Genomic DNA, 26,231 nt, shown 5'->3' with positions numbered 1-26,231 from the left:
GTGGGTAGCTTCACCAGGCACCCACAGAGAGCCAGCTCAAGCCCAGTGCAGGCTCAGTGGTGGCCCTGGTACCCATGCTACAGAAAGGTGGAGTCACCTGTGACTGCCAGAATGGCCAAAGGGGCCATAGAACAGTGCCCTGCTGGTCTTCAGGGAGCTGGTCCCACAGACCCCTCCCCCCTGCTCTCACTCTGTTCTCTCTCTCCTTCCAGTTCCTGATCCTGTGTTTCCTAGTCCAGCCAACATCCTACACTGATGCCAGCATCTTAGGCCTGATGGAGCTGTTGTGTCGCGCAGGCCTGGACGTGGGGTTGCGCCTGCTGCCCAAGACCGACCTCCAGCAACTCCTGCTCCTGCTGCTGGAGAACATCCAAGAGTGGCCTGGAAAGGTACACAGCCTGGGGCTCTGGGGTCACCCTGGCCCCTGGAGCACTCTAGGTGGGGAGAGCATCACTTGGACCTTCTTCCTGAAGAGACCTTTGCTCCCCTAAGTTAGCAGGGCAGAGGTGAGGGCCGCTTCCTCCAGCAGCTTACTGGGTGCCTCTGTCCACAGCTCCAGCCCCTGTGCTGCGCCCTGAGCTGGGTGTCCGACCACCACCACAACCTGCTGACCCTCGTACAGTTCTTCCTGGACGCGACACCCCGGGGCAGGTGGGTGCTTCTCAGCCACTCTGCCCACTCCCTGATGCTCATCCCCTACCAACCCCAACAAACAAACTGTCTGCCTGGTTTCTAAAGTCTCAGAGGAAGAACTAAAAATACAATTGACTAATGAGTTCTTTACAGATGAAAAAACGCCTAATTTTCTTAACATGATCTTATTAGTAAAACACTGTCTTATGCAATTAGCTTCTGCCAGCAGTGCCCGCCCACCTTTCCTTGGAACTCTCTCTGCCTTAGGTCTCTTCTCATTCCTTCCCCTCTCTCCACCACCCATCCCTGCTCCTAATCTATCACCACTTATTTTCTGCGCAGCCTTTTTCTGCCATAAATTATCTTACTATTTATTCCCCGTCTGGACTCCCTCTCCCTCCCTTCCCGGTCACCTCCTGAGCAGGTGCCTTGTTAGGATCTCTGCCATATCTCAGCCCCAAACCTCAGCCGTGTGCCTGGCAGCTGGGAGTGTTTTGTGAAATTCCTGTGGAACGATGGCGGGAACAACAGACTCTGCCGGGAGGATAAGAGCTGTGGCTGGACCCAGCCTTGTCTCCCTTCATCCCCACCTCCTCCTCCTGCTCCTCACTCACAGCCACAAGGAGGGCCCTGCCTAACAGGCAGTTGTGGTCCCTGGGTGTTCCCCTGTGACCTCCCAAGAGACCTCACGCCAGCCAGGCCTATCAGGCAAACGTGCTCATACTCAGCAGACTTGGTGGGTCAGCCATCGCCTACTGGTTTCAGCTTCAGGCTCCTCCCTGTGAGTCTGCCCAGTCCACACCCCGTCTGAGGCTTGTCCATGCAGCCTGGACGGGGGATTTCTTTCCATCTGATTCGAAAAGACTGAGCCTGCCCCCATCATCTGTCCCCCACAGGACATTCACTCCAGGGAGCAAGCTGGACTCAGTCGTCCTCCAGGCCCCTCACCGCCCGCCCTTCTCCCCTGAACCTCCAGAATCCTACATCCCTATTTTTGGGTGCATCTTTCTGTCAGCTCCATGAAGGCCATTATGTTGACTGGGTCATTTTAAAGCAATCCTCTACCCCCCCCCACCCCAGAGGCGGCCTTTTCTGTTCCTCTCAGCCTTTAGACACCTACTGACCAGTTGCTAATACTAGCGCTTACAGGAGTGCCTGCCCACCGTGTGCACTGCATGTCTCACGTTCACATCTAAATCATCCCCAATCTGATGAATAGAAAATGGCGTCCTCTGTTTTTAATTCTCACCTCCCCAATTGCCAGTGAAGCGAGCAGCTTCTCTCCTTCCCGCTATTGGCTGTTTGTTGTTCCCTTACTGGTATCCCTTACCCGATTTCCTGCCAGGTGATTTATCTTCTCATTAACTACCCTGATTTGCATGTTACTCTCATATTTGTCACAATCAGTATATTTTCTCCTAAGGTTGAAAATTGTCCTCTTTTGAAAGTTAAATTTAGTTTTGCTGGGCAGCGGTGGCCTATACCTTTAATCCCAGCATTTAGAAAGCAAAGGCAGGCTGATCTCTGTGAGTTCAAGGCCAACCTGGTCTACAAAGTGAGTTCCAGGCAACCAGGGTTATTACACAGAGAAAAACTCTATCTCAAAAAAAAAGCAAAAAAACCTCTTAGTTTTATTTTATGTATGTGTTTCTCCTGTGTGTGTGTGTGTGTGTGTGTGTGTGTGTGTGTGTGTGTGTGTGTGTGTGTGTGTGTGTGATGCCTGGTGTCCAGGGAGACCAGAAGAAGGGAACAGGAGTTTAGATGGTTGCTAAGCTGTCATGAGCTGTCAGGTGAGTGTAGGGAATCAAACCCAGGTCCTCTGCAAGAGCAGCAAGAGTTTCAACCTCTGAGCCAGTTCTCCAGCCTGTTCTTAATTTTTATTGCATTTACTTATTTTGTGTAACTGTAAATACATGTGTACCACAATCAACTTATGGGAGGCAGTTTTCTCCTCTCACTGTGTGAGACCCAGATATCGAACTCAGGTTGTCAGGCTTGGCTGAAAGCTCCTTTATCCAGTGATCTTCTTCCTGAACCATTTTTAAAATTTTGTTGTTGTCATTTTGTTCTTTGAGACAAGGTCTTGCAGTGTAGCCCAGGACGGCCTAGAACTCTTATATTGTAGCTCAGGCTGGCCTTCTGAGTGTTGGCTAAGGTGGCAGGCATGGACCACCATGCCCAGACTGTAAGTAAGTGTGTGTCTTTCTCTGCAGTTTCTTTAGTGAACTGGCTTGTACTTTGACTTTGTCAGTGAGTGGGGTGGCCCATTTCCAGGGGTCAAAGCTAGAGCCTGACCCTGCTCAGGCTCTGCTGAGCTGAGCCTTAAGCCCCTCAATAACGTAGTCTGAGGACAGAGATTTGCAGGAAGTGGCCTGCACCGTACAGAGCACTGACTAGGACTTAATGATATAACCTCTATGTCTTCCCCATCCTAAAACCACATGTACATTTTTTAAAAAGTTTTCTTTCAGTACTGACTAGAGTAAAATCTTTTTCAGTATTTCGTTCCCAATATCTCTTAATCCTGTCCAAAATCCAAAGATCTAACTGCAAAGAGTGTGGGTGCAATGCCAATTTATCACTGGAGGTGAGGGAGAGGAGGCGGAGTAAAATGTAGAAGTCAGGTGTGGCACACTAAGTAGTCCATTATAAAAGAAAGAAAAGAAATGTGTTATATACCTTAAGTATATTTATAAATGTATTTACATATAAAGTAAATTATGTGTGTTAGAAGTTTTCACATCTGTATGATCATGAATAATAAGTTTTAAAAGTCATATGTTTTAATCCATCATTTCCTGAAGCGCTGAGCTATTACTGTCTTATCAAACCATGGCTGTGCTTATTCTTCTAGCCATGTTGTAGGCACTGATTTGGGGACTCAGTGTCTTTGTAGCTCCCAGGCCTATGACAAATGCCTCTTGAATGACAGGGAGTAAAATGGAGCGTCCTCCCCCTGTATTTCAGACAGAATGTCAACAGAATGCCTTAGGCTGCCAGTTTGGTGGGAAGAGGGTTCCTCATTGGGGTGCCATCCATTTAGATTAGCTGGAGTGGTGGCGAGTACTGTAGTTCCAGCTCTCAAGAGGCCAAGGCAGGAAGACCTTGAGTTCAAGGTGAGATCTTGCCAAAAATAAATAAATACATAGATAAAAAAGAGAGAAAGAGAAAGAGAGAGAGAGAGAGAGAGAGAGAGAGAGAGAGAGAGAGAGAGAGAAAGCAGGCAGGCATAGTGGCCTATAATCTGACCACTTGAGAGCCCCAGGCAGAGGGTTGCCGAATTGGAAAGGTACCTTGAGCTACAAAGTGAATTCCAGGCCAATCTAAACTATAATGTAAGACCTTGTCAAGAGAAGAAAAGGGAGGAGGGAAGGGAGAGGAGAAGAGAGGAGGCTGAATCAAACTTGAGGTCAGGTGTGGCAGCAGCAGCACACAGCACCTGCACCCCCCAGCACTGGAAGGGGGAGAGCAGAGACAGAGACAGGAGGATCCCAGGTGTTTGCCCAGTCAGCCTGGCTAGCCAAACCATCAAGCTACAGAGTCAGATTGTCCTGGTTAGGTTCCTGTCAACGTGACACAGGCTACAGTCATCTTAACTGGGAGGAGGAGCCTCAGTTGAGAAAACGCCCCCCCCCGTCAGATTGGCCTGTAGGCAACTCTGTGGAACATGGTCTTGATGAATGGCTCGGGTTCGCCCAGTCCACGGTGGGCAGTGCCACCCCTGGCCAGGTGGTCCTGGATGACATAAGAAAGCTTGAGCTCTCCTTGAGTAGCAAGCCAGTGTAAGCAGTGCTCCTCCGTGGTCTCTGCTTCACTCCTGCCTCCAGGCTCCTATCTGAGTTCCTGCATATACGTACACACACACAGTAATAATAATAATAATTTTTAAAAGAAGAAACTTTACTTATTTTTCTAAAGAGAGCATTCAAGAAGTACCAAGTTAAGACAGTAGCAAGGAATGAGAGAAGTATCCTGCCAGCCCCCACCACCCACCTCCCACCTCATTCTCAAGCCTGTGTGTTCACAGGCCCCCTGCAGGGTCTTTCTGCCTCAAGGTGTGTTTCCTCAAGCCTTGCAAACTGGCTTGGGAAGAGCCAATTCCCTTTCTTTTTCACATCCTGCTGTGGGCTTTAGTTAGAGCTGCAGCAATGGTGGTAATGCAGGAGCTTGCTGAATGCCTGGCTCTGCCCTTACTGGTGCAGCCCCACTGGGCTCAGTGCCCAGACTGACCCCGGGAAGAACAACAGTGCACGAAACTGCCACACTCTGAATCTAATTGATTGGTTAAGTACAAAGCAAGAACTCCCTCCGATGTCCACACCCACAGATTTGCACAGCGCGGTCAGCACCCCTGCCTTGATCAGGACTTCAGGGGAAGCGCCCAGCTTAACCATGAAAAATGAAGACAAATTGTAAAACAAGCCACCTGAAGTGGGGACAATAGGAAGTGGGGGTCCTCGAAGGAAAACTACAGGGAAAGTGACCCCGCTTGGATGAGCTGCAGGGCTGTTGGAGAGAACACCATCCTGTTCTGCACAGTGCCAGGGCAGTGGTTCTCAACCTTCCTACCACCCTGACCCCAACCATGAAAGTATTTCCATGCTTCTTCATAATTGTAATTTTGTTACTGTTTTGGATGGCAATGTAAGTATTTGGGGAGATAGAGGTTTGCTAATCGGGTTGAGAGCCACGATGCTAGGGGCTCTATTGCCTGCTGAGCCACCCCCTGCTGCCACTGGAAGGAGCCCCATCGGAAAGAAGGAGGCTAAGGGCTGTGCTGGCCCCACAGAGCGCTAATGTTCCAGGCTCCAAGGACCTGCCTCCTTCACCATCTGTGACTGTTTACTAAACATCCCAGCCTGCTGCTGCACTGTGGCCTTCAGAGGAAGCCCACTTAAACAGACTGCCTGGTCCAAGGCTTACTAGAACATGCCACAAAATCGACAGCGACCCAGAGTTCTTTGCCTAGCAGACCAGCGCAGAGCTGAGAGAATCATCTCGCCTGTGTTGACAAGATGTGAGGAGACAGGACCAACTCCCAGCTTCACTGTGTGCTCATTTGCTCCGTGCCTCTCAGGAAGGCCATGTGACAGGATCCAATAGACTAAAATGTACAAACCTGATTTGGAGAGATGGCTCAGTGGTTAAGAGCAGAAGCCAGAACTCACATCACAGCCACCTGTACCTCCAGCTCCAGGAACATCTGTTAACTCTGAAGCACTGGCACTGTACACAAACCCACACACAGACAAACACACAAACACAGAGTAATATAAATAAAATATAAACATACATGCAAAGTTGGCTGAACATGGAGATACACACCTTTAATCCAACACACAGGAGGCAGTGGCAGGCGGATCCCAACCTGGTCTGCACAGCAAGTACCAGGCCAGCCAAGGCTACATGGTAAGAGAGGCTAGGGATACAGCACAGTATGTGGTGTGGAATGCTCGCCTTGTGTGGCTGGCGTTCCAGCCCAGTGATGGCTGAGGGTGGGACGTAGGTAGAAGAAAGGGTCCTGATGAGAAGGCTGCAGAGTCAGAAAGCTTTACACAAAGGAGAGCTGCTAAACCAGCCCATACAGCCCCTGATCAGAGAGGCTGAGGTAGGACCATCAGAAGGTCAAGGCCCACGTGGACTTGATGAGACGCTTTCTCACAAAGTAAAAAACAAACCGACGGGGTGTGGTGTCACACAGCTGTGATTCTAGCACTTGGAAAGTGCAGTTGAAGGACTGGAAGTACTGGGCTAGCCTTTGCTACCTGAGTCTGAGGCAAACCTTGGCTACATGAGACTTTGAATGTGTAACTGCACCAACACCGTTGAGGGGCAGGTCTCAGGGCACTGAGATCAGCACAAGTGTCTTTGCCCTTTGGGCTCATCTCCTCCAGATTCCTGCCCGTTTTGCCTTTTCTCCCAGAGTCGTGTTTACAGCATCACTTTACTCCATGAGTATGAATAAAATGAAGAACCCTCTTCTTACGATTGCAGCCTCAGGCGCTCTAACTCAGGTCACCAGGCCTGGCAGCCTGTGCCTTACCCACTGAGCCGTTTGCTTGGTCCTAACTTAAGATACGATGGAAAATGAAGGAGTGGCCATCAGAGCCCTCTGTAGCCACTGTGGCTCCTGCTGACACAGCCCTCACCCCAGGTCACGGAAACAAACCCCAAACTTCTTGTCTTTTTATTTCAGCTGGGATTTCTGAAAGATCGGGCTCCTGTGGGGCAGGCATGTATGTATGCGTGCGTGCATGTGTGTATGTGTGCATGCATGTGTGTATTTACTTAGTGTGAGCCACAGCATCATGAGCACATCTGAAATATTTGACAAGGAGTTGCCACAGCACATGAGTCTAGTCCAGAACCTTCCAAAGACAAGCTTCAGCTTCGAAGTCTAGAGCACTTGGGAGGCAGAGGCAGGCGGATCTGAGTTCCAGGCCAGCCTGGGCTACCCAGGAAGCCCTGTGTTGAAACAGAGTTAGAAGGAAACTAAACCTGAGGAAGGCACCCTAGGGACAGCAGCCCCCAGGCTTTTCCTGAACCAAGTCCATTGTCTGTGGGCCCAGTGAATTCCAACGCCTCCCCCCATGCCCTCTTAGCATCTTTTAGTTTGAAGTGGCGAATCAAGGAAGTTCAGCCTCCTTGATCCCTCCACAAGGAGTTAGCAGAAATGAAGGCAGCCTGGGAGGAAGGGATTTCATAGGGAGCTGGTGTGAGCATTGGGGACAAAGCAGAGACAAGTGCAGGTGCAGAGGGGCTTTCCCTGGACCCTCCCTCTCCCTGCTGTGCTCCTGCATTTCGTGCCCCTGTATTTCGTGCTCCTGCTGCGTGTGCTGAGAGACCAGAGGGCCCACCTTTGCTTCTCTGTGCTCCACACAGCATTCAGGTTCTAGCTCAGTTACAGCACCTCTTACCCACTGTTCAATCCCTTCCTGCATCTGCTTTAGATTTACCTGCCCCAAAATGGGGTGAGATGGAGCCCCTGACCCCTTCAGGTTTCCTCTTTGTGGGTTGCTGGACAGCCTTGTCCAGGCCCTCAGCAGATCCCAGCGCCATGAACAAGCACTGTTGAAATGTTCCACTGCCAGCAAAGGCAGTGTCTCTGCACTCCCACCCCTACAGTTCCACTTCCTCCCTTCCCACCAGAACCCCTAGTTCCAGATCTTGACAGTTCTTTCTTTCCTGGATAAGGCTGTACTCTAGCACCCTGCAGTTCCTCCTGGAGAGTCCAGGCCGGCTGTCTTCTTTCAAGATGATCCATCCTCCTTTCTGTAGGATCGAGACGTTCCTTACCAAACACTATCAGTTCCCCACTTTGCTGAAAATCCGTTCAGGATGGTGCTAGAGAGATGGCTCAACAGTTAAGAGTACTGACTGCTCTTGCACAGGACCTAGACTTGGTGTCCTAGCACCCACACAGCCATCTGTTTTTCAACTCTCAGCATCAGAGGTCTTCTGAACTAAGCACACATGTGGGCACATACATAAACACAGGCTCAACACTCGTATACATCTTAACAAATTCTTACCCAGCTAGTGTTCCAGGGCCTCTGGCTTACTATTTCACACCATCTCTCTCAAACTCTAATCTGTGCTCCCCCATCCCTGTCCCCTGTCCCCTGTGCGTGCCCACATATCTGCCACACCCCAAAATTATGCAGCCATCTGAACTTAAACTGAGCATCTGCTTCACATTTCCTGGAGAGGCTCCATTCCCATCTTCACCTGACTGGCTAGGCTCAGGCTGCCTGCCTCACACCAAGCACACCCACCCCCACCCCTAGGGTTAAGGGTTAGCTGGTTTTGCTGAGCCTGGAGCTAGAAGAATGAGAAGGACCACAGGTGGTTTTGCTCTGAGGCTGGGTGAGCATACCTCTTGAATTTAGAGCATCAGGGAGCACCCAGAAGCAGATTCTAGAGGCAAGGTGGCTCCAGCAGCTGGGAGGTCTGTCCTGAGCTCTGTGCAGATGTGGTAGGGAAGGTGGCCTGTGGAGGAGTGTAGCTAGCTGCAGGCCCTGGACCCCTGGATTTCAGCGCGGCTCTCTCATGACCTTAGGGTGAAAGATAAGGAACCGGAAAGTAGAGTACAAAACAAAGCCCAGCCGGGAGCCTGGACGGGAGACAGGCCTGCCAGAGAATGCCCTCAGAGGGGCTGCCTCCCGCACCTGCTCCGCTGCCTTTGAAGTGAGGGGTCTATTTAGGGGCTGATTGTGAAACTTCAACACTTCATCCTTCCTGTTTCACTTCTGTCGTCTGTTCGGTGAGAAGAGTGATTTTATATATGGAATCAGAAGTGGTTGAAGGGGGCTGAAGTCTCAGTGTGGAAGTGACATTTGACAGCCCTGGCAGTGTGGCATGAGGATCAGCTCCCCTGCTCTCCCTGACACGCACAGGCGCATGCACGCACACACACACACCTCACCACTGGGAGATGTATAGGTGAGGCACTCTGGCCCTTCATTGGGAGGCTCTGGGAGGCAAGACATCATCCCTGGAGATGGTGGGTGAGCACAAGCTCACAGAAGGAAGCTGTGGTGTCTTGAGTGTTTAGGAATAAATACTAGAGAGGACACTATGGAATGTGTGTGGAGAGTCCCACAGCATTTGATGAAGCCGTCATGACGTCCTGGGGACACCATAGATGGACAAGCTGATGCTTCCACCTGCAGCGCAGTGTTCTGTGATCACCTAGTTCACATTTGGAGCAAAACCAATGTCTCGAATGAGGCGATTAGTGAACAATGGTCGTATTCAGAGGCAAGGAGGATCCCAGAAGATCTCAGCCAGTGCAGTGATGGGCTGAGTCAGAAAAAGAGGCTCTAAGAAATGAAGAACAAGGTCTGAGAAATGGGCTTTGACAGGAAGACATGTGAAAAAGACTTGGGTTCAATCTGTTAACTGCTTTGAGCCCCACAGTTGCCAAGACAATGAGCACCAGTGTCCAGCCCTGAGAGCAGTGCCTCACCTGACAGGGAGCATGGACAGCCAGGGTCTTCCAAGGACAAACACAAAGGGAAATGGTCAAAAAGATGGAAAGGCCAGGCTGTCCCGGAGCCTGCAGTAGACAGAGCCACCTGCTGCCACCTGACCACAGCAAATGTGGTCAGGATGGGATGACCCTACCCACCAGCCGGCTCCCAGAGCACAGACCCCACAAGCCTGCTCAGAACCACAGAAGGGCAGATTTTGGCAAAATATAGGGAGAACTCCCTTTGTTTACCCAGCGAATGGGCTGGACCAGCTTGTCAGGCAGATGTTGCACTTCTGTGACATAAACCCTTGGGGGAAGGCCCAGGGACTGTGACACTGCTCGACTGGGAGGTATGGCTTTGGTTCAGGTGTCCATTGCCTGTGGGTGCCATGTCGTTTACTTAGAACTACACATGAAGGAAAGGACGTGTCAGACAGCCAGTCAGGGAGTGTGTTTGCCATCTATGTACACGCAGACTCTGGACAGAATGTCACCTGGTTTCCAGAAACCCCTTTAGGCCCCTTCCACTCATCCCTTCTGCAAAGGAAACCACTTTCCTGGTGATACTTCATCTTATGATTCGTTTACCTGTTCCTGAACACTGCTGCCAGTGAGCCCGTGCAGCAGGTCCTGTGAGGCTGCCTCCCTGTGCTCTCATCTTGGGGACACCAGGACAGCTTCCTGGTGACATGAATGCTTGTTGCCTCATCCTGTTGTGTAGCCATCCATTGCCGGGGTTAGTGGACACTGTAATCTCCCTCATCCCGGCCACACTGTGCGTGCCTGCCTCCTCCACGCCCATGTGATTACACGAGCACATGTGGATAACCAGGCTGCATGGTGGCCTGTACTTGTAAACACAGGCAGAATGGGAGTGCTAACCAAGTTCACGTCCTGGTTCTTCCTGCCTGGGGAGCAAACACTCGCATTGGAGTGGATTCCCATTAGGGACCGAGGAGCCAGCTGTGTGACAGGTGTCCATAGCCCTGGAGATGTAGGTCATACAGCGAGGTGTCAGGCAGCATTTCCACAGAGGAACAGGTCGGAGGCTGCTGCATCCTGGGCTGCCCTGGACACATCGGAAAACTCAGCTCACGCCTTTGGCCAAATGCCTGGTAGCCTTTTAGGGCAGTTCAGTCTCAGCAGGGCCTGGTTCCCTTCGGAGGAGTGAAGACAAGGGAGTAGGGAGGGTGCGTGTGTGTGTGTGTGTGTGTGTGTGTGTGTGTGTGTGTGTGTGTGTGTGTGTGCTGTACCGGCCTGTGTGTCTTTGTCCTAACTTCAGTGGCACACTAGATGTCCCTGCCGGATGCCTGGTCCCTTATGAGACCCCCCTGGACAGTGTCAGTCGAAGCAAAGTACCTGAATCCTCTGATTTAGAAAAGAATATTGTTTCATAATTTTCTAGTGCCTTGGGCACCTCTGTGTGCTGATCCAGTGTCCTGGTCTTACAGGCCTCTTGGAGTGGGCGGGACAGAGATCAAGACTGGCCTGGTCTGGCCTGGTCTAAGCACTGTGTTGGAGCCTATTGCCTTATATGACATCTGCTGGGAGGACTCCAGTAGCCTGCATGCTTCTCTGCTTGCCCAGTTTGAGTTCTGGAAACACTTTGCCAGGTGGGGTTAGGCAATTTCTGTGGAAAAGGAGCCCACAGTCTGGGTGGAGCCCTCCACTTGCCCCCTGCACAGCTGGAGTGGTGCTTTGGGTGGGTCCTTGCTGCTTCTCCAATGTAAGCTCTCCATCTGTCAAATTAAAACATAGTCCCCTGTCCTCGTGTCTCAGTGAGACTGGGGACTCAGGAAGGGGTGTCAGGAGGGCTGTGGGCAGAGACAGACAGTGCCAGCATGGGGGCCTCTGCTCGGAGATATGGCTTCCTTGCATCCACTTACCCTCTCTGTCAAAGTTGCCTGTTGAAGTAGGTGTGTGTGTGTGTGTGTGTGTGTGTGTGTGTGTGTGTGTGTGTGTGTGTGTGTGTTCCTGTATGTGCGTGTGTTCCTGTGTGTGCCGCATGTGTTTTCTAGATTGCAGTCCTGGTGTGACCCTCACCACACCCCACACACACACCCACCTCTTCCCTTCGGGATCCACCCCCCAGTACTGCTGTGAGGCCTGCCAGCTCTGGCCCTGTCCCTGTCCGCCCCTCCCCACCCTCTGTGGGCCTTGGTGTTGGGGGTTGGGGGTTAATGAAGCCCAGATGCAGGACTTCTGACTCTGGCAGTAAGTTCTATAGTGGGGCAGCAGCAACTTGCAGGAACTGTTTACCTCCCACTGTGTCTGGGCCCAGCTGCTCCTGGCTTCCCATTCTAGAACAGCTGAAAAGCAGGTCCTGCTACACGCAGCCAGGAGGGGAAGAGGAGGAGGAGCAGGGGGAGGAGGGGGAGGAGGGGGAGGAGGAGCAGCAACAGCAGGAGGGGAAAGGGGAGGGGAGAGGAGGAGGGAGGAGCAGGGGGAGGAGGAGGAGCAGAAGGGGAAGGAGGAGCAGAACAGGGGGGGGGGGAAGAGGAGGAGGAGGGGGGGAGGAGGAGGAGCAGAAGGGGGAAGGAGGAGGAGAAAGGGGAGGAGGGGGAGGCAGAGGAGCAGAAGGGGGGAGGAGGAGGAGGAGGCTGGGGCTCAGGCAGGACCTGGAGTAGGGGCCATGGAGATCAGGATAGGCTCTTCTTACTGACCGTTCTTTGGCTCAACGCTATAGTTCTCAGGGTCCCCAGGGAAACTCTTGGAGCCCCATCTCCCGCCCCATGCCTCTGCAGAAGGATGGCAAGACTAAAGACTGGCAGAATTCTGTCTTCCCTGTCATAAGTGGGGGGTCATGGCTAGTTTTCCCCTCGGTTGCCAGATGAAATACAAACGATGCAGAATAGCATTCTTTTAAGACAGTAAAGCAGAAAGGTTCTTTATCTGAAGTTTGTGTTTAACAGGGCATCCTGTATTTTAATTTGCTAAACCTGACATGTACAAATCTCTTCCAGGGGGAATCTCTTTTTAGTATGATAGCTTTATTGAACCACAGTGTACAGATGGACAGACAGACCAATGAGCATGTGACTCGGTAGTCAAGCACATGTGAAACTTGAGCCTGCCCAGAGCCACGGGCCTTGCATCTGGTCCCTGCGGTGTCTTTTCAGGGACCTGTCGGAGGTTCTCTCCAGCACTGCTGTTACCTTCGAGCATTTCCCTCAGCATCCAGTCTTAATGTGCCTTTCCCAGCAGGCTTTAATGCAGGCCTTTCTTTGCTCTCCTTCCTCTGCTCGCCTTACTCCCTGGCATGGCTCAAGACAGTAGCATCTGAAACCCAGCCGGCTTCCATTCTGAGTGGGTTACCTAGCACTGTGTGGTGGCCACACAGAAGTCACTCCAGAAGACAATAGGAATGAAATTCTGTGGCATGGCACCTGCCCGGCATTCGTAAGCCCCCCCCCCCCCGGTATCATCCCTATCAGAATAAATAGTTCCATGCACAGGGCCGACTGCCGGGTTACCAGTGTCCGGAGATACTGGAAGGCCACTGTCCAATCTCCCTAGCAAGGTTGGGTGATTAAATACAGAGTATTTGCTTGGGAGTTTGCCCTGTCACCTAGGCTCAAGGATCCCAGGACAACTCCCAGCCCCATCCTCCGGTCTCTTCTTCCTTCGTCTCTACTTCCCCAAGTGCTTAAGGACCCAAGGATCTGAAGTGCCACTGGGGCCTTCATTCCCGAGGAGAAGATGGCTCAGTTCTGAGTAAGTACTGACTAGGAATTGCCACATGGCTGGCTTCAGACGTCCAGCTCGGCTGAATGAAGCAAGAGGCCTGTGCCACCTCACAGGCAGCTCGGGGAGCAAGTGGTCTAGGAGCTGGGGCTGGTGGCTTCATGTATAACTGGCTCTGGGCATTCCTGGTGCTCTGCCTCTCTTGTTCTCTTTGCTGACCCCACTAAAGTCTGTCCTGCTGGGAGACAGGAGGGCAAACAGCACTATAAGGCGACCCACCTTGTCACATTAGCTGTCCCACAGGGAAGTTATACTCTCTTAACTGTCCAATGAAGACCCAAAAGCTACTTCAGAGTGAGTTTCTCTGAAGCTCAGGATGGTAGGAGGGGAATCCCAAAGGAAAGTTCTCTGAATTGTGGGTGAAAACACACACACACAGACACATGCACATGCACACGCACACGCACACGCACACACGAGCAAGTAATAAAGCCTGACCTCAGGAGGCCAGTCACCCAGTCTGCTTGAAGTCCTTTGAAATTTGAGAGTCAGTGCATGAGGCAGGAGGGGGGGTGATTTCCCCTCTATTCGCATGTTTTCCTCCTTAGTGTTAGCCCCTTCTGTCTTTACACTTGTCAGATTATTGCTTTGTTCATGGTTCAGTCCCCAGGCTCTTCTGCATGCTATGCTCTGCCACTGAGCCTCACCTGGTTCTGTCTCTTCATCTGTGCGTGTTTATTACGCAGAGGTGGGAATGGTGTCCATTTCTGAGTAGAGCTTCCAACCAGACCCACAGATTCATACCGATCTGAGGGGTTACAGCTCCACAGAAAAGTGTATTATCCTCTCTTGGGTAACCTGACTTACCCCATGCTTCCCAGAACATTCAGAAGCCTTTGTTCCTCTAGCCTACCCCTCTCAGATTCCCTTGTTCTTCTCTCTCAGGCAGCTGAGAAGTCAGCTGAGTCTCATGGTTATTGCCCGGATGCTGGGTCAGCAGGAGTCACTTCCTCTCTGGGGAGAGAAGACCCAGGTGAGTCTGCCTTAGCATGGCCAGGAAGACCTCTGGTGGGCCACAACCCCCCTCCCATGACTGAGGTATAATCAGAGAGACCATCCCAGACCTAAGCTGCGTTCAAATGCCTCACTCCAATTCATTGTTCAACAGTTACTGGAGCCAGGGCATAGTACAGTGATAGAGCACTTGCCCAGAGTGTGTGCGTGGCCTGGGTTCTGTTATCTGCCTGGAGGGCGAGTCTGAGTTTCCAGCTGCAGGGGAGGCCAGGTCAGGAAGGCTGTTTGAGTCTAGGAGTTAAGGGTCCAGCCTGGGCAAGGTGGATGTGATGGCTCACACCTTTAACTCCAACACCTTAATTCTAGCACTCTAAAAATTATTGTCTGCACAACTACTCTGTCCTAGGCACTGGGGATTGATCATATCGGTGAGTTTAGAGGTTATATTACAGTTTGTGAGTTACAGTAAAACAACAAAACATGATGTCATTTGAGCTTTGTTTTGTTTGTTTGTTTTGTTGTTGTTGTTGTTTTGTTTTTTTGTGACAGTTTCCCTACTCCTCCTGCCTCAGCCACCAGAGTGCTGGAGTTTCAGACTCCGGCTTCAGCGGGTAGTGCTGTCTGTTGTTGGTGTTTTTATTCTTTCAGAATCTCATGCTTGCACACAACATGCTCACTCTCTTGCTTTCCCCTAAGGCCTCCTAGATCCACCCCTCACCCCATTCCCTCCTAACTTCATGTGTTGCCCACATACATACTGATGTGGGACCATCCACTGGGGCAGGCCTCCCCTCCAGGGGCCATACCCTTGAAGGACTCTGGCAGGGCTCGGCAATTAAGACTCTTGTTGCTCTTCCAGAGGACCAGAGCTCAGTTCCCAGGGCCTTCCTGTTCTTTACTTCCCAAGCCCCTGTCCATAACTTTTGGTAGACAGAAAAATAAAGACAGAAAGAAATGCTATGAAAGCTGCTCCAACCAGAGTCCCCCATTCCAGGGTTAGATGTCCCTGGGGCAGCAGGGGTGAGTACTGGCTTCTCCCCTACTCCTCTCGGAGGAGCTCTACCACTGCCTGTAAGCTCAGAGGCCATAGCCCAGGAGACTGCAAGGATGAGTTAGGCAGTTGAAGCCTCTGGCCTCCCTAGGATCTGCCTAGGGCCCTTGCGGTTTCAGGGTCAGCACTGAGCAGCCAGGAACACAGGAAAAGGCCTGCTCAGCACATCCCCAAACCAGGTTGCTCAAGAACTAAAGCCAAGTTTTTGTGAGGTAGCTAAGAAGGGTAGTGTTGGTTAGGTAGGAAGGAGCGGGCTGGGTCTGGCCTGCTCCCCCACCCCCAGCCTTGAACACTTTCACCTGAGCATGGTGAGGGGGCTTAACATGGCAGAGACAACGTCGTTTCTATTCTGGCTAACATGTCATTCAGGGAGGCCTACTGGCCCTGTCTGCCACCCTCCCTCACTTATATCTGTTGTGTTGCCCACACTCCTGTTCCCAGGCAGAATCTCTAGGGCCCCCAGAAATCAGTGATGTCTGCTTGCTCTCCACTGTCCCTCAGCCCAGGGCCTGGCCCTCACCAGGAAGGCAGTGAAATTCTTGTGGGATAAAGAAAGAGCCAAGTAAGTGTCAGGGTACCTGAGGAGAGGATGCTCCGAAAGCCATCATTGGAGGGCATGGCTGCTCTGAGGTCACTGCAGACACACTGAAGAAGGGAGGGCAGAAGGTTAGAAATTAGGAGCAGGCATAGCTGAGATGCAGCTGCCAGGCAACCTGATAGGAAGGAAGAGGAGGGAAGTCAGGACTCGAAGGGAGCAGGTCCCTGGGGCCTCATGCCCAGAAGCTGTGTTAGCAGTGACTCAAAGGTGGGCTCATTGCAAGGCCTGGTAGGTTTTCTTGGCCTGAGACTGTTGAGGGAGTGTGAGGGGAGCTACAGGGCTGCCTGGGCCTGGAGAGGGGCCTCGGGGAGGGAGGGAGGCAAGTCCTGAGTGCTGTTTGGTTAGTCAGGGAGCTAGCTCAGGAGGTCTCTGTAACAAACAAAAACCCAGGATCACAAGGCCTTGGAGGCAAGTAGAGCAGGGCTCAGCTTCCTAACTGGTTCTTCCCTACACCCACCTGCTGCTTGTGCCCACTGTGGGCCCAACTGTATACCTGTCTGCCCCTTAGACACTGACTAGGAAACTCATAGCCCAAGCTCAGCCTCAGACGCCAGGTGTGACAAAACCAGACAACTCCAGAAGAGGGTGAGCCAGCTAGCTGTGACCTGGGTGACTAACTCTGCCTGAGGCTAGGCTTGTGGAGGAGGGCTTACAGGATGAGTCCATGCTTGCTGGGCCTACTGCCTGGAGGAGCAGGAGCCGGAAGCTCACCTCAGTCGCTGTAGAGAGAGGAAGGCCCAGCAGGTGTGTTCAGTGTCTGGTCACCCTGCACTCGACTTTGCAGTCTGACCTATCACACCCATTCCTTACGCTTGCCTTCAAAGGACCACCTTGTCCCCACAGCCAGCCATGACACCTCCACACGCCAGTCCCTGGCTGGGTCTTCTCCCTTGAGCCAACCTCACCCTCCACCTGTAATACTTGCATCCATGCAGCTGCTCTCACTGTTCTGAGTGCTGTTCTTAGTGCTTGTCTTCCTCAGAACCTGGGGCTGGAAGAGCTCCTACTCTATCCATGTTTTATAAGTGGGGAAACTGAGTCAGGGACACTCCCCGGGGCTGCAGGGCAGGGGTGGGGCAAGGGTCAGAACTGTACCATTGACCACTTCAGCATGCCACTTCAAGCTCTCCAGCCCAATCCCTGGTTTTAGGCAGCCTAGACAATTGTGAAAAGTCTTCTGAGGTTGACTCTTATAGAAGCAGAGGCTTAGGGCCTGAAATGGGATAGGTTCTCAGTCCCCAAGCTGCTCCCCCTCCCTCTGCTCCTGTCTCAAACCATAGCCAGAGCTCCAGGGGCAGGACAGAGTTAGAGAGCTGGGCTTGAGAGGCAGCAGGCAGGTAGCCAGCAACCACCTAGCACTCTCATGTTCCAAGAGAGTCCCAGGTTGGACCAGTACTTCCTAGTGTTCCACTGAAATACTGGGAATGTTCAGAAACAGTCGCTGTTTGGCCTCAGGCCCCAGTGTGCTCCAGAGTCCAGTCTGGGCAGGAAGGAGCTGAGTGAGATGATGAAGCAGGCCAACAGAGGCACCAAGAGAAAGTGACCCTTGGGATGAGCCTATAGAGAATGCCAAGAGCTGAGGAGAGATAAAGGCAGAGAGGGGAGAAGTGGCACTGGACAGGTGCAGTCTCATGAGGGCAAAGAGACGGAGGGACATGTGTACACAGAGCTCTAGGAAGCCAGGTTTCCTTTGGGTGGGTGAGTGGGGGTCACTTCCACCAGAGGAAATAACTATGACAAAGGCCCCAGGGCTCAGGAAGGAATAGTCATTGGGTCGGAGGGAAAGCAAAGAGGCTGGTGTGGCAAGAGCAGGGGATGAAGGTAGGTCACAGAGGCTGGGCTCAGAGAGGTAGGTAAGAGCCAGAGTCGCAAGGAGAGAGAAAAACTGATCTGCAACAACTTTACAGTTGGCTAGCGGCTGTGTTGACAAAGGAAAGCAGCTTTTGGGGGACAAAGCATGGAGGGTGAGCCTAGCATTCTGCAGGGCAGCTGGTCTGGTGGGACAGCAGCAGAGTCGTGGCCAGATACCAGGTCACTTCCCAAGGACAGCCAGCAGGGCTAGGGGAAGGTAGGCAGGAGCCCTCCAGAAGCTAACATGAGGGAAAGAGGCAGGCTTTCCCCAGCCTGCACAATGCAGGGGAGGAAGGTTTGGGAGGACACAGGAGCTTGTTTCTTATATCAGTCTCTTGCAACACAGAAACAAGGCAAACCATTTTTTAAAATACGTGTTTATTGTGTGTGCAAACTACAGTGTCCATGTGGAGGGCAGAGAGCAGCTTGCCGAGCCCATGCTGTCTGTCGTCTGCATCTGCAATGCTGGATGCAAGGATCAACTTCAAGTTCCTCAGCCTTGGCAGCAGGCACCTTAACCCTCTGAGCCGCCCTATCAACCCACTGTTTGGAGACTTGCTGTGAAGCCATTTGTTCTTGAATTTCAGTTCCTCCTGCATCTGCTTCACAAGTGCTAGGCTTACAAGCACGTGCCACCGTGTCTAGCAGCAAACCACTTTGGTCAAAAGAATTTTTTTTTTTTTTTTTTTAAATTTTGAACTAGGGTTTCTCTAGGTAATCCTAGCTGTCCTAGAATTTCCTATGTAGACCAGGCTGGCCTCAAACTCAGAGATCTGCCCGCCCTCCTTCTGTCTCCCAAGTGCTGGAATTAGAGGCACGTGCCACCACATCCAGCCCTAAATCGTGTCTTGAAATTTGGAAAGCCAGGGCTTTGAATGGGGTACAAAAGTTTGGATCTCCTAGGAAACGGTTAACTAATGCCCTAACCTGCTATTTAGCCATTCACTTGTCTAATGAATACTTAATAAGCACCCGCCGTGTGCCAGGCATGGTGGTGGCCCTGTGGACACTGCAGAAGGCCATGATGACAGTCCTGACCTCATAGCCAGGGCGGGGCCGATAAGACACTGAGCGGGTGAAGTCTCTGCCCGATGGAGAGTACATGGTGTTATAGAGAAAAAAACTGCAGAGAAGGGGATGCAGAGGTGTAAGCGCAGGTGGTATAAGCTGTGGGTTAGATGTGACAGTGGAGTAGGAACAAGGAGGGGGCAGTTCTGCACTGTTTCCATTCAGAAGCCAGAGAAGGGCCCGGCTCCAGAGAGCAACAGCAGGTCACTTTGGACCTCCTAGTGCCTCACAGTTGCCTCTCCTGCGCACATTGGAGCCATTGCCAGGGTTTGAGAGCCTGAGCCACATGCTGTTGTAGACGACTGCTTTGCCAAGATCTCGTCTGCCTCTTCCTGCCAGGAGACTGGCAAGGCCAGTGGAGGCCTGTCCTTCTGGGTGATCTTCACTTCTTGCCCTGAGGTGTCTGCCCTAATGGGCCGAGCGTTTGCTGAGTTGGCACTCTGCAGTGGAGGTGGGGGTGGGGACAATGTTGATCTGCTTCTGACCCTCCCTCTACAGGACCTTTAGGGACCAGAAAAGCCCTAATCCAGAGAGAAGGTGGTATGTGGGGGCGGGGCGACTGGAGAAACAAAAGCGAATCTGAGACCAGATTGCAGGAGTGCACCAAAGCACCACCAAGCTGCTTCCTGGAGGGAAAGGGAAAACACAGTCGTGAGCAAGTGCTCCGCCTGTGCCTCCCCCTGCCAGCCCTGCCCCCACCGCCTGAGCAGGGAGGGTCCTGGCTCTGCTGAACCGGCCTTCAGTCACTCTGGGGGTGTGGATTTGGAAGCAGGGCGGGGCAGCCCTATGCTTGCACAGCTGTGAGCCTCCAGCGTGCTAGAGGCCAGGGCTGTTTTGAAAATTATCCCCAGACTTAGAAGGCGGGCGCAAGGCAGTGCTGCTCTGAGTGTGGCTGCTTCAGATGGAAGCGGCTTCTGCCTAGACCTTCCCCTCTTTTTTGCTGCCGCCTTTCCGCTTTGCAGAGAAGGCCTGGCCGCCTTCCAGGAGCCAAAGCCAGTCTGACTCCTAGTCCCTCACCTGCTCCTCCCTGCCTGCCCAGCTGCTCTCCAGGGCTTCCAAGGTTGGGGGCACTGAAGTGCAGAACAGGTGCTGGTGGGGGAGTCACAGGAGGAAGCCAGGTGCGCTGTGCCACCCGCTGCTGGGGGCTCAGCCCTGTTGCCTGTAGCCACACTGCGCCTGCTAGATCTAAGCAGTCTGTCCTCTTGCTACCCTCTCACTGCGCCTTCATCTGCATCCTTCCATCCCTGGGGTGGCACATGGATGCTTTAGAATGGCGAGGACTGGGGCCTACCCAGCCATGGCCCAGCATCTGGGCAGTCCTTGCTGGGGCCCTGTCTAGACTACCCAAACCCAAGTTTGGGGTAACTAGAGGAAGGGACTAGCTGCAGGTTCACTAGGCGGTGCTGGGCTGTGTCTTCAAAGCGAAGCAGGAGGTGGGGTGCCTAGCAGATTAGCACATGACCAAACCCCCTGCAGACCTTATGTGGAGTCTCCATCTAAACAGACCAACTGAGGGGATGTTTCTGAGACTGAGAATATAGATATTGGATAAGAGTGGATTATTGGTTATTTTGTTAGACAAGAAAATAATACAGTGTTTTAGGAGAAGAAAAAGAGAGCTGGGCCAGGCACACATCCTGGTACTCAGGAGGCGGAAGTAGGAAGATGACTGGAAGTTTGAGGCCAGCCTAATGCACATAGGAAGTACCAGACCAGCCAGAAACCATGGCAGGCAGGTCCCTACCTAAAAATATAATAATAATAATAATAATAATAATAATAATAATAACAACAACAACAACAACAACAACAGCAGCAGCAGCAGCAGCAGCAACAACAGCAATAATAATAAAAAGGGACGGTAAGCGTGGTGGTGCGAGCTTCCTAACTCCAGCACTCAGGGGGCGGGCCTGGGCGGCGCACAAGGGTTAGGCCAGCTTGGAACACAAAGGAGACCTTGTTTCAAACACACAGTGCTATTGGTATTGGTGGACACTGTTATATTGTGGGGGATTCTCCTGTTGTGAGTTCCTTATGACTTAAAAGACTCAATATTAGGAATTTGCAGGACAGGAAAGAGTGTGGTACGGATAAAGAGGACTTAGGCACAGCAGGCAGAGAAGTTGTGGTCACGGCTTACAGGATGGACAGGCAGGCGTAGCTGAGAAGGACACATGGTCCCCTTCCTGCAAATCGAACATGTCACAGCCACAAGCCAAGGGACAGGAGAGGGATGCAGGGGAAAGTGTGCTATTGGTTGAGGTCCTGCTCAGTGGCAGAGGGAATCTCTTTCTTAGTCTTGGTTTTCCAAGGAATTACGATAAACCTGTAAATGTTAGAGGAGCTTCCTAATTCATCACAGGGATCACCGCGTGTGTGTGTGTGTGTGTGTGTGTGTGTGTGTGTGTGCGCGCGCGCGCGCGCGCGCGCACGCGCATGCCCATATACATGTCCCTCCTCCTAGGAAGAAGGGATGTAGACTGTTTTAGGGGCCAAATAACCCAAGGTCTGGGGTTGGGGATTTAGCTCAGTGGTAGAGCGCTTGCCTAGCAAACGCAAGGTCCTGGATTCGGTCCCCAGCTCCGGAAAAATAAAAACAAAAAAACAAAACCAAGGTCTAAGAGGTCACACAGCTCACTAGTGAGATGGGTTCTGACCAGAAGCTGGGGTTCTGAGCCTCAGCCATGAGTTGAGGGTGTCCTGGTGTCCTGGAGAGGACTTGGGCTCACTCAGTCACTGTCTCCTTTTTCCTCCCCAGCTAGCCTTGCTCAGCCAGCTCCTCAGCCTCATGAGACCATCATCCCTCAGGCAGTGTCTGGGCTCTGAAACCTTGCCATCCAGTCCAGGGCAACAGTCAAAGGCCAGTGCCGAGCTAGACCACAAGGTGAGCACCTCAGGCCCTGCCTGCCTTCACTAACACCCTGCTACCCCATTTAGTGGGGAGGGTGGGGTTATTCCCATTGCACAGCCTGCAGGCCTTGTGGCTGCTAGCCCTTCCAGAACCACAAGCCACTGGAGGACAGAGGCCAGCAGGCTGCCGACTGTGTGAGGAGGAGGCATGCAGAAGTTCTCCAAACCCTTGAATTAGCACCTGTGCCCACCGTGCATGCAGGCGCAGGTGAGGTTGTGGGCACAGGCATACAACAGAGCTTTGCCCAGCCTCTCTGCTTATTTCCACTAATGTTGACCTTCCCCCGGGTCTTCCAAGCATTGACAGCTCTCCTGAAAGCCAAATTTGGGTGCAGGTCAAGAGCACTGAGGTTCCCTGGCTGGGGAGGTTGAGCATCAGTAATAGCAGAATGTGCATTCTTGGGGTTAGTTTCAGAGCAGGGAGCAAGCTGGGCATGAGGGCTTCCAAGTGGATCTCCATGGGCTCTTCTATCCCTAGGGACTCAGGATGAATAATGGAGAGAGGAGTCTTTAAATTCAGGAAGGTGGGGATTCAGAAATGTCGCTTTTGAGGTTGAGTGCTAACAGTCCAGGAGTCCAGCCTTTGGGCATCACCCTGAGAATCAGATAAGTGAGTTAATTACCTAATGAACACAAATGAGCCATTAAGAAGATGGGATAATCCCCAGGTGCACGCTCCCCTTCCAGAATGTGCAGGGTGTGCTATCTTTACCATAGGATTCCTATCAGTGCTTTTATGAGGCGACAATCTCCCCAGAAGGTGGGTGCCACCTGAATGTCCCTCTTCTTTTGCCAGATGTTTTCCAGTGAGCTTAGAGGGCTCTAGAAAAGAGTCTGGGTCAGCCTCTAGGTAGGTAGTCGACCAGAGCTGGATACTAGAGAAGAGGAGTAGAGGAAAAAGGAAGACAAGGCTGACGTCTGGGCTGCCTGAGCAGACACTGTCTGGCTTCCAGGAAGGAGCCTTGGGGGTCAGGCTACAGCCTCACCCAACAGGGGTGTGGCTCCCCCCCCCAGGCCCCAGGCTTCCACAGGGCTCACCACATTTCTGGCCTGCTGGAGCAATCACAGAAGGTGTGTATGTAGTAGTCACTGGATGGGAGAAGCAGGCTGTGGGATCCTTTGTGAAGGCTTTATGCATAACACCTCTCCCTCCTTGATTGCCATTAGAGGTCATGAGTTTTGTCTTAAAGCTGGGGAAGAGGAGAGCAGCCCATCTGGGTGCTCAGTGCCCCAAAGCAAAGAGCGTAGTGGGCAGGTGGGGACAATAGTCAGGGCATGGGGCAGCTCCAGAGCCCCTGCTGCAGCCAAGACCACGGTAGAGCCTCTGGGCTCCCCTTCATCTTTACCTTAGTGAAGCACCCGAGGGCAGAGGCAAGCAGGGAAGGGCAGCAGGGACAGCTGATGTGTGCATGGTGCCCATGGGGTCTCGTGGATTGCTAGGATAGAGAGAAGTGTGACGTGGCTCCAGGCCTGTGCCTGGACTGAGTGCTGTGGTCCTGGGAGGAGCCAGGCAGGTGACCAGGTCCCACCCACCTCAGCCGACTGACTCCTCATTAGGGCAGAGCGTGTTTCATCTTCAAAGATGCAGTGGGGCTACTCAGCAGCCAAAACGAGCAGCAGCGGCGTCATCCGCCCAAGTTTACAGGGAGTGGTGGTCTGGGATGGAGCAGCCTTTCATCCCCAGAGCTCAGTCTTTGCTGTTTTTCTTCTTGAGTGCAGTGGGGAAACTGAGGCCAGAGTTCAGGTCAACTGGAGGTGATCATACACGAAGGAGATGGCTTCTTCTCAGCCTCTGGGGCAGCCATGCTGAGCTTCTGCCTATCCCGTGCTAAACTCACTCCTGTCTGGGAGATTTCCTGCCCTGAGCTGCAGGGGTCACAGCCCTACCCCAGTCCTGCAAATAGACACGTCTGCAGGCTCTTCTCTGCTCTCCCCACCTCCTCTCTGCCACAGGCTGGCTAACCCTCCTCCTTTTGTCCCTCTGTCCCACTGTTGTCCCTCTGTCCCACTGTTGTCCCTTTGCACATCTGGCTGTCCGTCTGGATTATGGGCACAGCTGTATGTCTCAGCACTCATGGTTTTTGCACTAAATGAAAAACTGAACAAATGAATGTGTTCCACCTCCCCCACTCTGCTCTGTTCTGCTCTCCTGCCCTCTCTCTGCCTTTACAGCAGCCCCCACCCCCACCCCCGGTCTCTTAATATCCTTGTATCATTAAGACCACAAGCATTTATGGAACCCTGGACTTGAGAAGTATTACCTTGGGTAATGAGAGAGCCAATCACAGGGCATTGTTGGTAATTATAAGTTAGTAAGGTTCCTGCCTGGGAAAGCAAACCACCAAGTACTTGAACAAAAGAAGCAACTGCTTGCTTGCTGGCTTCCACTCTGTGGGGGCAGGGAGGAGGAGTGAGAGCTGCACTAGAGGCAGGGGCAGGCTGGGTTCCCAAGCAGGCTGTTTGTCCTAGCAGGGTCAAAGTCACTTACGTGCTACTAGCACATACAAAATTACGCTTGGAAAGTAAGGCTTTCTGTGGCAGGCCAGAGCCTAACTCAGTAGTAGCATGCTTACCTGGCTTACATAAATAAAGTCACATGTTCAAGCCTCTGCAGTACCAAAAAATTGAGATGGAACTTTAGATGATTAGAGGGCTCAACATTTTAAACTGTGCCTAGAACCTGTAGTCCAGGCTACTCAAGGAACTGGGGGTTGGGGGTGGGGGTTAACTCTTATTCCCATGAGTTCAGTTCCAGCTCAGACAGCATAACAAGACACCAGCTCAAAATATTTATATAGAGAGCTGATCTCCTCGATGGCTATCTATGCCCTAGGCTCACCTGATTTGAGCTGGGTTTACCCAGGGTAAGGGTAAACATCTAGGTGAGAAGATGCTTGGGGCCTGGCAACTAACTAAGGCAGGCGTCCTGTCAGCAGCAGGTGGAAGATGACAGTGTTTACAAAGAGGAGAGTATAACAACGGGAGGGCTGGCTTCCCAGTGCTTCCTTTTGGCCCAAGGACATGATTCTGCCAGAGACAGCTCCTTCCCAGGCCTCTGTGAGACTGGCCTTCTGGCTGCAGGCAGACAAACATTGCATAACTTGACTCAGTTTTCTCCTCCAGTCGACCAGCTCAGCCTTCCAATGCAGCACCAGACTTTACTGGGGTATTTGCTTTGAGCCATGGTAAGTGTCATCTGCATGTGGCCAGATGTGGCCTAGTTCTATCGAGCTGAGTTGGGACCCATTCGCTTTTACAGAGATGGCTGATGTTTGGTCTTGTTCGATCTGCCCTTGTGTTTCACCACAGCTTCCAGCTCATTTTTGCTTTTCTCCAGTGTCTGTTGCTATGCGTGTATACATTTACATTTATATGCATAAGTGTATAGATACATACATATATACATGTAGACATACATACTTGTACTTTTTCTCTGACACTGCTGAGTGTCATGATGCCTGGTCACATGCTAGGCATATGCTTGCTACTGAACTACCTCACAGCCAGGATGCTGTATTAACGGGAATTTTTCCCCCTGTTAGAGATATGGAAGGTATAGGGAACCAGAATCTTGATGATAGGATGGGAGTATTTCTCTAGTTAGTTAAAACTGTCTTCCATTGTGGAATGAAAACTAAGGATAAGGAGGCCTGGGATAACTTGGCACTGGGAGCCTGCCTCACCTACCCCCACCCTCATCCCCACCCCCCCACCCCACATGTGCCTCCTCTCAGTGTGTCAGTGGATGCCTTCCAAGGATGGCAGCTTGAGGCTCCCTGAGGACTCACTGAGGACTTACTGACATTGGTCAGCTCCTGCAGGTGCGCTCACTGTGTAAGGTTCACTCCCAGGCTGCTGTGTGCTGCAGAAGCCTGGAGAAAGCTTGTTTATGGAGGAGCAGTGTTTGCAAAGAAATGATTTTATGGGGGTAGGGTGTGCTCCTGAATGTGGGTGATGCTGGGGATAGGCTCCAGCCAGCTGCAACTCTATAGAGGTGTGTGTCTGCCAGCCTGTGTGGAGGGTGTGGCCTGCCATGTGTTTGTGTGCAAGTGCTCTGTGTATCTCCTGTAAACCCTTGTGGTGTGCCAGGTGTGTTGAGAGACTTGGTGAACAAGTTTTGCTGCTTTTTCTGCTGCAACTGTAGACTGCAGCAGTCTGTCCCTGTGCCTGTGCTGGCTGACCTTGCCAAGAACTGCTTTAATGGGAGGTTGTGGTGGGGAGAGGCCCACTCTCACTGCAGGGACAAGATAGGGTTTGCTGCCCTCTGGCATCTCTATGCTCGCCTCTGGCCTCTTGCTGATACTTCTAACCCCAACAAGGGGACCTTTATTCTCTGGGGCTTGGCTTGAACCTGTGTCATCTTCAAAGACAAGTGGATCCTGGAGCCTCTCCTCACTTTGTCACCTGAAAATTCAGTAGTTGGCCCACACATACAGTGCTGTAAACTT

The 26,231-nt window shown here is 52.1% G+C and overlaps 1 protein-coding gene across 3 annotated transcripts in view; it reads left to right on the top strand.

Annotated features, from left to right (window-relative positions):
• Fam178b (family with sequence similarity 178 member B) overlaps positions 1 to 26,231 on the top strand; it is an 85,927-nt gene that overhangs the window by 48,199 nt on the left and 11,497 nt on the right. For 2 of the 3 annotated variants that reach the window (XM_032899512.1, XM_032899511.1), the window contains 4 exons: positions 213 to 389; positions 554 to 651; positions 14,237 to 14,324; positions 21,632 to 21,757. In XM_032899512.1, the coding sequence (XP_032755403.1) occupies positions 213 to 389; positions 554 to 651; positions 14,237 to 14,324; positions 21,632 to 21,757 (489 nt within the window). Of the gene's footprint in view, positions 1 to 212; positions 390 to 553; positions 652 to 12,810; positions 13,322 to 14,236; positions 14,325 to 21,631; positions 21,758 to 26,231 lie in introns of those variants that run through there. The other variant, XM_032899513.1, reaches the window with a different exon arrangement.

Source organism: Rattus rattus, chromosome 4 (genome assembly GCF_011064425.1).
Source record: "Rattus rattus isolate New Zealand chromosome 4, Rrattus_CSIRO_v1, whole genome shotgun sequence".
NCBI lineage: Eukaryota > Metazoa > Chordata > Mammalia > Rodentia > Muridae > Rattus > Rattus rattus.
This window is presented reverse-complemented; position numbering and strand designations above follow the sequence as displayed.